At 35.9% G+C, this 11,677-nt stretch overlaps 1 protein-coding gene across 1 annotated transcript; it reads right to left on the bottom strand.

The window, feature by feature from the left end:
- Positions 1 to 4,941: 4,941 nt before the first annotated feature.
- On the bottom strand, positions 4,942 to 6,251 carry LOC135629286 (vacuolar-processing enzyme-like). The gene is made up of 3 exons (XM_065136461.1): positions 6,240 to 6,251; positions 5,940 to 6,173; positions 4,942 to 5,124 (listed from the first exon to the last, which is right to left on the bottom strand). Exons 1-3 carry the CDS (start codon positions 6,249 to 6,251, stop codon positions 4,942 to 4,944), a joined length of 429 nt encoding a protein of 142 aa, XP_064992533.1.
- Positions 6,252 to 11,677: the final 5,426 nt, after the last annotated feature.

Raw genomic sequence — 11,677 nt, 5'->3', positions numbered from 1 at the left:
TATTATTATTATTATTATTATTATTATTATTATTACTATTATTATTATTATTATCTAGTAGTTCTACATGATGATCATGTGTATATGTGATGTATGATATGTGGACGAATGATCATGGGCTGTCGGAAGTGTGTAATTGTGATTATTATTATTGGGGCCTGTAAGCCTCCATTTTATTTTTCGTTTATTGTCGGGCTTGTATGCTTATGATTAAGTTGTAATTACACGAGGAGGCATAACAGAAGCATGTAAGTGATAGCGAAACCCATGAGACAAACGATCGTGATGCATGAAGATACGTCGAGATGCCAACAGAACCGACAAGGACAAGATAGACGATCACAGGGCATGGAGATGCACCGCTACACACATAGATCTTGATGTGAGTGATTAAGCCCACTAGCTCGGGCTTGATCACATTAAGCTATGGTCCATGATTTTCTGGTATGATTGCTCATGTGATGTGTGATTACTTGTACACCTACAAACCTACTATATATATATATATATATATATATATATATATATATATATATATATATATATATATATTATGCATGCGATGTTGATATATATTAAGTATGTATGTGTGTAACATGTCATATTATGAGACCAAATCAAAGAAACCCCTCTCTCGATAATATTAAATCGATAAATGTGAAGCAATTAGATTAACCAACGTGACCTTCCATCGTTATAGGTAGGGACAGATTCTTGATGTAGGTTGAATTAGTCGAATCCCTCGAGGCTCACCTATATCATGATTCGCTATCTTACCTATGACATAGAGGTGTCACCGGTGACCTGAGAACATGGTATGCTTAGTCGAGTGAGCTACAAGATTGATACATCCGTCATCACAAACAATAATGATATCATATTTAGTAATAAATGTAGTTGTCTCTTTTTTATTTTTCTTCCTTTCATTCTATTCTCGCTTCCAAAACCTACACTTTTTCTTCATGTGACCTGGCCTATTGTAGTGGAAACACTTGATATCTCTTCTAGACTTGGATCTTCCTCTATAATCATATGGATTTCTATTATGAGTTCTTTCACTTCTTTCTTATTTTTCAATAATAAGTGCATTAGAATAAGATTCTCCTTGTTCTTTCCTTTTGGCATCTTCATTTAACAAACTATTTTTAACTATGTCTATAGTTATAGTCCCCTCTGGCATGGAGTTAGAAATTGTCACCATATAGGTTTCTCAACTTTTTGATAAATAGCTAAAAAGTATTAATTCTAGCATATCATCTTCTATATTCATTTTCATAGTAACCAGCTTGTTTGCAATACTCTAAAACGAGCTTATGTGCCCAACAATGTTACTATCATTTTTATATTTTAAATTGATAAGCTTTTGAGGAGAGAAATTTCATTTCTCACTATCTTTTTCACAAAGAGATTTTCTAATATTTGTCAAATAACATCAGCTTTGGTTTTATCAAAAATATGCTCTTGCAAATTTACATCCATCCATCTTCTAATATAGACAATAGCTTTTCTATGTTGAACCTCTCATTTCTCATCTTCCAATGTAAAATATTTTCTTTAATTTTGATAAGCTTATACAAATCTTTACAATATAGCAAATCTTCCATCATAGACCTCCATGTGGAATAATTTGAAGAGTACAATTTAATCATATTGTTTGACTCTTCCATTTTAATCACACAAGAAAAACTAGTACCAAATAACTTGGCTTTGATACCACTTTATTGGGAAAAACTATTATAGTGGAATAATTATTTTCCCTTTTTGTATATCAAAATGGGTTCCTTACCAAAATATCAACTTGTTACCTAAAACAAATATTAACTAGAGCAGCATAAATAGTAGAACAATGAATCAATCATAAAGTGAGACACTGAATTTTTACGTGAAAAGCCCAATGCGAAAGAAATCACGAGACCGTGGTCCACTTCAAATCTCCACTATCACCAATAATGATAATATGTTTACAATAAGTATTCTCTAAAATAACTAGAGGATCATAATAACATTAAGAATACAAATCTTAGCTCAATAATAGCATATCATCATCATCATATATGAATAATTTCATAAAAGGAAAGGTTTAAGTCTCACAAAGTGAGTATATCAGAAAAGCACCTCGAATAGGACAAATCGTAGATTGGCACCATTATGATTAAAGAGCTTATTGCAAGGATTCTCTATATAAAATTTGGACCAAAATCGATAAAATTTAGTCATTTGATCGTTTAATAAAAACCTCAAAACCTAGCTTTCTCTCTCCTCTATCTTTCTTTTGTTTTCTGCATCGATCTTTTTCCTTTCGCCCACCTCTTATGTCGCGCACAACGCTATTTTATTTTTTATTTTTTTTTAATAATTGATCAGATTTAGGCTCAATGCTCCTATTGTCCGGTCCAAGACCACCTAGATCTAATAATATTTTAATTATCTAAGTTGGGAGTTGATTCGGAGTAAACCGAGATCCTTCTTCTAAATTGATCCCAAATTAATTTCTATTAACATCGAACAAATTAGACTCCAATTATGCCTAACCTTGTAAAATTACGTTAAGATATTCTCAAAAATACTCCTTTCCAATGCTTAAGTTAGTACGTGATTTAGAGGATTCAACTAGCATTATAAGAGAAAATATTATTTAAGATGTGAGATGTTGATTATCTAATATTAAAATTTTGGTCACTTGATACTAGAATATCAACTACCCGAGGATCCAGCGCTGAGATGATGCCAACCATATTAGTATTTCTCTTTCACCATTAAATCACCTCTTCAACTGGTCCGTTTGCAAAGAGAATCACTCTAGAGGTTTCACGTTTAACAAGCTATGACAAGCCTTAATGGTAACTAATAGTCAAATAACCTACTAAACTACTACTAATAGCATCAAAATTAAAAGGAGGGACATGTCTGCACTATAAACTTGACTCTTACCGGTGATAAAAGGGAAAGGAAAAATTGAGTTAACTTTATCAAATCATATTTCAAACAAGGAAAAATATAAATTTCAACTCCACCAGAACCTAGTCGGTATCAAAGTACATTTTGCTTCTCATGCTTAAGCTCCAAAATAAGCATAAAAAAAAGAAAGAAACACGTCAACAAAGTGTTTAATACGATCAAATCAATTGATAGAGTTAATGATCTAATCTATATTTTGAGTAACGGAGGACTAGCTTCGATCATAAAAAGATAATTAAATCAGGAAGAATCAATGTTAGACCATATTGGAATATGTTAGAAGATTGGACGTCGAGCCAGAGGATCGATTGACGTATCGATAGAAGGCTTTCTGCCATGAGTTCGAGCATTGGGCCAAGAAGATCGAACATTACGCTAAGGAGATCAAATGTTGCGATAAGACAACATGCCGATTGGGTAATACGTCGAAGGAGAAGACGATGCGCCGAAGGGTCAGACGAAGCGCTGAATGAACCAATGACATATCGAACAACATGTGATTAATGCTCTGTAATAAGTCTAGATCAAAGTAGTTTTAGTTCTAATTAGATTAGTTTAGAATATAATTAGGCCTACTCAATTAGGGGCTCATTGGGCCTGAGTTACAACTATTTTGGGTCAAGTAGAAGGCCCATTCGATCACCCAAGATTATGTGGAACCACCCATGAGTTGGAAAAGTCAATAGCACACTTTTCCATGCTACCAGGCAGTGGTACCACTCAATGTCAAATTGGGAGGCGATGGTACCACCCAGTGCAAGCGATAGTGTCGTCTATACCCTAAAAACTCGAGGATTTGAATTTTGGCTTCAAGTTTTGAAGCCATTTGGGGTCTATAAATACCCCACAAATTCTTGCTTGCAATACATACAAAAAGAGAGCAAAAACTCAATGATTCCAATATTGTAAAACTCTTTTAAGTATAGAGTCCCTCCTCCAAGAGCTTAGTGATAGTCCTAAGGGAAGTGTGTGAGGGAACACTTATAAAAGAGGGGTGTAAAGGTTCTCTCCTGAACTTGTGAAAAGAAGAAAGAGTGTAAGGATAGTTGATTTTTGTCCATTAGAAAGAAGATCGACGGTGAAAAGTTGGTGGCCTCGAGTGAAGCAGAATCGAGAGTGGACGTAGGTCACAATGACTGAACCACTATAAATCGATTTATATTTATGTTTTGTTGTTTACCTTTATTGCAAACTGCTTTACTTCCTCGTTACTTTAGCTGCATACTCGTATGAACATTTTCAAAGTTAAACACTCCTTGATACGATTTTATCGTACGAAGATTTTCAACTCGACGTAAGTTTTACATACGCACCAATTCACCCCCCACGCCCTTCTCTTAGTACCGACTTGATCCTAATACAAAGAACAAATATATCTACAATAAATAATGTGCAAGCTTCTTCCCCGACGAGTTAATGCTGAGTTCTAGACCAAATCTATAGGAGCAAGCTAATTGCACGTACCAATGGTGCCAGCATAAGTTCTTGAGAAATCCTAACAAATTGAACATACTGATGACAATTCAGAATTTCATATAAAATGACATTTTATTTAATTATATACTTGTACTACAATTATATACAAGCCAGTATATAATTGTATATAATTAAATATAATTGTAGTACAATTCATATACTTGTATATTTAATTATATACAAGCCAGAATTTTTTGTCACGTCTTCACTTTCACCCCATATGCATAGGACATACAAGGAAACAGCAGTTTAATTGCATAATAGCTCATTATGGATGCCCAACGATAACACAGACTTCTAACAAAGAGCCACTCATGAGCTCAGCCATAGCCTCAAGTATCAGGCACGAATTTTCTACAATAATCCATGGACTAAGTGACACAAACGGATGCAAATTTCTCCAGCCCTTCAGCAATATATTCACATTGCAGGAGAAGATATCCAAGCAACTTCATTATATACTATGCACAATGAGTAACATACTACTAGCCGTCTTTCATTGTCACCTCAGGCACTGAATCCCTTCTGGAGAGAACTCCACTGACCGGCAGGAATGCTAATGGAAGCTTCAGCAGACACCTCAGCCATCATCTCCTTGCTGATACCGGCATTGCAGATGTTTGCTAGAGACCGCATATGTTTCATCCCATACTGAGATAGAGATCCACAGTGTGCTTCAAAAGTCCTCACCTGGAAAGAGAAAAAAAAAAAAGACATCACAGCTTTATAAAATTCAAAGGAACAAAAACCAAAGAATTTCCCACATATTCCATAGGTTATAGGTTATCTAACACAAGTTTCGTTGTTGAAGTTCCTCAAGAACGAAATTGAGTACAACTGGTCTTGCAAATCATGGATCTGTAGATTGTACCTTCATATATTTTTATCCAATAGAACTGGAAATAATACACCTATTTATTCGCCAGTAAATTATAAAGCAGAAGTCTTCACTTAGATAAAAAATTGTGCCATGTCCAACCAAATTGGTACAGACAAGAAAATGCTTGAAAATAGACTCAATTGCATGATGACAAGATCATGTGATCACAGGCCACTGAAACATCAATATGATAGAAAGGTATTGCTACAAAAGCAGCCACAAACCAACTAGGACATGTTTCACAATCCGATCTTGTTATCATGGCAAACATGAGCCAGAAACCAAAATTGGTATTTCAATCTTGATTTGTGACTGCCTTAAATAGCCATAATTACATTCATAATTCATTCTGTTCATCCATAATTACATCCTTAAGGGTCTTTTTTCTTGTATTAAGTCGAAAGGAACATGCTTAAAGGCGCCCATACAGTTACAGTTAGTTTAACATTAATGAGAATCCCCATCAAGATATGATAGTGTTTGGAAATTCCCTGGTTGTTAGCATCCTATGCAACAATGACAGGCCAAGTTGTCTGCCATCAGAGGTGAAGCATAAGATACTACTTGGGAAGGACTCGTAGGCAATTTTGAAATTGTTAAAAATCATGTTGATCAATATACTCACCATCGATTTGAGGCAGGACCAATCATCCACTAAAGGCTGGCCTGCAGGGCGAACAGTTTTCAGCACTTCTGACCCTTGCTTAGAACTGAACAACAACTTCCCGATGAATTCTATACTATTGTCTACATGCAACCGATGTGATATTACTTCGAGAAGTTCCTTCTGAGCGTTACGTTTATGAGAAGAGCCTTCACGTGCCTTTTGATACTTCAATAAGAAAGGTAAAGTGTCAGTCTGAAACAACAGATGAAGCAATTGAAAGAAGTAAAAACACAAAGTTGCACTAGGTAATGCCAGAACCATGTACTGCATTTAGGGATCAGAAAGCATGAGAAGAATGAACAGAACAAGCAAAGCAAACTACATAGTAAGGATGATGCCAACCTTATGCCAGAGTAAGGAAGATGCCAACCTTTAACCGAACATCATGGTTGGTCGAGTCCCTTGAGATTATGGTGGTTCGGAGGCCGAATAGGATAGGAATCACAAAAAGTTATGATCAACAAAAGTTGTCTACCTTTTGGGCTTAGTGTGATTGGTCGAGTCCCTCAAGGTTACACTAAGACGTTGATTCGATCCCGATCCCCACTAAAAGTCTACCGAGGACTTCCGTTTCACGTGTTGAGGGTGTCGCGTGACTCGCTAGTAAAATAGTGGGAGTAGATTAAGATAGAAGTCTATATCTTGATTGTTTATTTTTCTACAAAATCTACATGTTATTTATTTCTGCTGCATTTTTATTTTCGAAAAAATCTCGCTTTCAAATCCCTTACATGGCATATTTGATGTCAACCACCTCACTAGTCCAAATTATACGGACTGGCTCCGCAACTTGGGAATTGTTCTCACGGTGGAGAAAATCACATACATATTTGATATAGTGATGCCTACGCCCGAGGAAGGGACAAGCGAAGAGACATGAGATATCGCTTTTTAGGAGTATGTCCCCAAATACTTCTGAAGAAAGGGCGAACATAGATAGAATACCCTATGCCTCAATGATAGGATCTATCATGTATGCCATGCTATGTACCAGGCTTGATATAGTGCTTGCTCTGAGTGTCACAAGCATGTATCAGGCGGATCCAGGCTTGGAGCACTAGAAAACAGTAAAGTATATCCTTAAATACTTGAGAAGGATTAAGGATCTTTTACTGGTATATGGAGATAGTAGCCTCAAGGTTGAAGGCTACACGGACTCGAGTTTCCAATCTGATATCGATGATAGCAAGTTAAATTCGGTGTATATGTACACTTTAAATGGAGGAGCAGTGTGCTGGAAGAGTTCCAAACAAGATACTATAACTGACTCGACCACAAAGGTGGAGTACATTACTGTAGGAAAGGCAGTAAAGGAGGGAGTCTGGATGAAGAAGTTCATCACAGATCTAGGAGTCATGCCTAGCAACGAGGAGTCGATTCCCTTATATTATGACAACAACGGAGCGATTGCTCAAGCGAAAGAACCCAAGTATCATCAGAAGTGTTTTGATGAAGTTCCAACTTATTAAAGAGATCGTGGCCCGAGGAGATATAATAGTGGAAAGAGTTCCATCTGAAGATAACATCACAGATCCATTGATAAAGCCGTCGTCTCATATTGTCTTTGAGCGTCATAGGGATCTGATGGGGATTATACATACAGATGATTAATTTTAGGTCAAGTGGGAGATTGCTACTCATAGGTGCCCTACAAGCCAATAATGTGAGTGATGACACGTGTAACTTGACACATATCTTTTTGCTTATTATTATTATTTGATATTTTATCATTATATAGTACTTTATATATATATATATATATATATATATATATATATATATATATATATATATATATATATATATATCCATGGATTTGTGCAATGAGAATCGGATCGTGATGAGGTCACGATAATGAGACCGATTCACATTTAAATACAGACCCTAAATAATCTCGGTCATATGTAACTCGAGAGGGACATCGAGATAATTAGATAGACTGGTGTGTTGTATACCCGTCCATATGATGGATGTACAGGTTCTCATTGAAGAAGGAGTTTACTGATTAATCCGCTTATGAAATGCTAGATAGTTGATTATGCCTTATAGTTAGTGATTCTGTAGTTCTAGTGGAATATTTGGTCATTCGACTAGACACCAAGGATGTCCTATATTAGTACTTCACTCTTTGATATAAACTTATAGGTTTGGAGGTTCCAGATCTAGCACAGCCGGTCATTGAGAGTGGTATCCAACCTTTCGAAGATTATTGAGTGTCGATAGAGGATCATCCGATCTTGGTGTCATAAGAGGAATATCCAATGACTCACGGCTAGCTCGATATTGGGCCCAGAGGGTCACACACATATGATAGGCGTTACGATGAATAGAGATTCAAATATGAGATATCTGCCGGAGCCACTATTTTATTGGATATCCAATAAGCCCCTGAATTATTAAATCCTATAGATGAGATCAAATAAGAGAGATTATTGGATAGAGATCCACTAATCTAAAAGGCTTGGGTAGTTGGATTGGGATCCAATACCCATAGGGCTGGATCCACTAGGGTTAAGTTGATATGGGACAGCTATAAATAGGAGGAAACAAATGATTCATAGGCTAGAGCCTCTTTGGGTTGCCATCTCCTATTCTCCTTTCCCTTTCTCCTCCTCAGATAACAGGCCTAAAGATTTGAGGAGCATCGTTGGAGCCCTACTATGTGGATCACTACTAGAGAGAATGGCATTTGACTTCCTTTATCCTCTCCTACAGATCTATAGGGATTTAGGGATATACGATCTCTCTAGGTTACACAATATTTAATGTATACAGTTTTAAGTTTTATTGATTTTGCACAAGAATCTTCGTACGACAATGAACACATCTTTGGAAAATTTTGAGATTTTATTTTTTGTTCTTTCGTTGCGCATGTGATATTGCCCCCTAGATTTCCCCACAATGGTCTAAGAGGACAGGCTGCCTTGCCCGTGGGATGCCCCATTGTGACCCCTCCAATGTTTAAGTTAGAGGGATGAGGGAGGAGAGAGTTAATAGTATTCATAAAAGTGTAGTGTTCACCCGCTTGCCCCTGTTTAGCCTAGGCTTAGTTTTTATACCTGGGCATATGACAGCAAGGACAAGGATTGGTGAGGGTGCCCCCACCCTGATTGTTAGGGGACAATAATGGAGGTGGCTTACTGACATGTTATCTTGAGGTCGACATTAACATTAGGTGATCGGGATGATATTTACTATCTAGCCTTTTAGTCGCTTTAAGTTAGATAAGGAGTGATCCCTCCTTTAGTCGTCTGAAAGGGAGGTGTCGGGGAGGCAAACCATGCCATCGATTACTAATGCAGGGGCGTGCCCCTTTCTTCAACTGTGGTGTCAGCCAGGAGTGGGTCTTGCGGGCTTTCTTTGGGAAGTTGAGACAGATAGGGATCACGGGTTGATCCCCTGTCAACAGTTGCAAAGAGTTGATGGGGGCTCCCATACTTTTACTTAGGTGGCCTCCTCAGTTCGGATGGTGGGATGAGTTAGTGGTGCTAGTACTTTCTCTCAAACTTAGTATGCTTATATAATCAATTCAAGTGTATATCACTAGTATCCTCCATATGCTATGGAATTTGAAACTATAAATTTAAATCTTGATAAAATACTAGTATCAATAATCTATTGGTTTGATATGATCATATATTGAGCAGTTCATAGACATGTACCACCTAGTATCATCCAAAAGGATCATATATAAATAATACAGACCAATATTATACCATGTTTGGAACCATGTATTTAGGTAGACATAAGGTCCTACAAAATAATATATGTAAAGATAGGGACTCATATAAAATAATCAAACAAACAATGCTTTAGCTCAAAATTCGTGTCCAGAACTTACCTATCATATTTGGCTCTTTCAGAAAATCTAACTTGTGAATCCACTAGTGTATACTAGAAAGACCAACCTATACAAGATAGTAGAATGAACTAGCGAAAAAAACTAATTAGTCCACTAGTGTATACTAGAAAGACCAACTTATGTAAGATAGTGGAATGAACTAGAGAAAAAACTAATTGGTTCTGAAATCTAAATAAGGCATTTTCACTAGGTGCTCAAACCAAGTAAATCATCTCCAAGGTGTGTAAAAAAAAAAAAAAAAGTCTATCATAGTACTCAACTTAAAGAATTTTCTCCCGAATGGTTTGGAATTTAGGATCACTTGGCTTCCCATAAAGCTGGATGATAGCATTTCTTTTATAACCTTCCATAAACAAATTAAAACAAAGAAGATATATAACAAACAGACCATAAAACCATGAAAAAATAGATTAAAATTTAAAATAATTTATTTCCCATAATAAGATGTCAAAACCAACCATTAAATAGATATGGCAAACATATTAGTTTTGCACCATCAAATTCATTTCTAAGTTTACACAAATATATGCATAAATTTTTCTCCAAGTCATTAAGCACACCTGAAATTTAAAAAAAATTAAATAGCCTAATGGTTTAAAAAAATTTTATCTAACAAATTTCTAACACAAGAAATGTAAATTATATAATTAATTGTTCAACATTATATCTTTGAATATGTGATAACAATAATGCTCTTAAGTAGTTACACTACAATATATATTTAGAAACAAACATCAGGAAATATGTAAAGAAATATATGCAAGTACTTGTCTGTGACATTCCCATCTGCTCCAGGTTCCTTCAAACACTTTCAAATATCAAAGTAATATCCTCAGCAGGAGAATAAAGATATACACTTGCCAGAATATGGAATGAAAGTCTTGTTAAATAACACAATTCCATTGAATTGGTAACTTTGCCCATTTCTCGAAGGATGATATAAGTGGCTACAAGGAAAGATTGTAGTTGAGCTCTTTCTATATACAGGACAAAGGCAAGTAACAACACCAATGCATATGTTTACTATAGCATTGAAGGGTCAGATGATGCTACTACCATCATTCTATCCCATGTCTTTGTAACTAAAATGGAAGCTACTGATTTAGGAAGAGCCCTTACTGACCAAGAGCAAACCAAATTTTGTTTAACCATGTCAGATAGTTCATTCACACCATTGAAGTCAATAATTCTTCCAAGATGATGCAATGCAATAGATGACTATTCTGGTTCTGAATGACCAACATTATGTAGAATAAGCCCACCAATAAAGCCTCATTTCATTATTAGTTTACCGTTAAGTTTATCAATGCTCATTTCACATAATGATGATAACCATTTATCAGTCTACAAATACTATGAAATTTTTGATGCATTACAATAGAAGATCAAGATTATAAAACATAGAGAAGAAACCGTAGGAGAGAGTAATGTTCTCAGGCAACTTAAATAGAAAATCAAGCATAGCAGATGCTACTTGCCAACAAAGAGATATTAAGATGTGAGCTATCTCGGGCATTTTATTATCCAATGCTTGCATGTGCTCAACAGTAATCGATTCAAGCACGCAAAAAATAATAGCCTTGGCATTTCTAGCGACATGACATCCCAAAGGAATAGTATTTTTGTAACATGAAGATGATTCCTTATTGTTTCTAGATAATGACCACCAACAAAGGTCCGCAAACTGCATGGAAGAGAGTTTAGTTGCATACCAATAGCTTCCAAAATTATTTCTCCAAACTCACCAAACTGTTTTCTTATGTTTGGGAATAACATATGCATGTGAGGAAAATGTACTTGAAATGATAGTTTAACATCTGACTGATCAGAAGAC

The sequence above is a fragment of the Musa acuminata genome, chromosome BXJ3-1, assembly GCF_036884655.1.
Source record: "Musa acuminata AAA Group cultivar baxijiao chromosome BXJ3-1, Cavendish_Baxijiao_AAA, whole genome shotgun sequence".
NCBI lineage: Eukaryota > Viridiplantae > Streptophyta > Magnoliopsida > Zingiberales > Musaceae > Musa > Musa acuminata.
The sequence above is the reverse complement of the archived record's forward strand: the minus strand, read 5'-3'. Positions and strand labels throughout refer to the sequence as shown.

Excerpts from the sequence above, each read along its gene's own strand:
- LOC135629286 (XM_065136461.1), bottom strand. Across the intron at positions 5,125-5,939 it reads GGTCCTGCCTCAAATCGATG|GTGAGGACTTTTGAAGCACA; the intron begins GTGAGTATATTG and ends TTCTCTTTCCAG.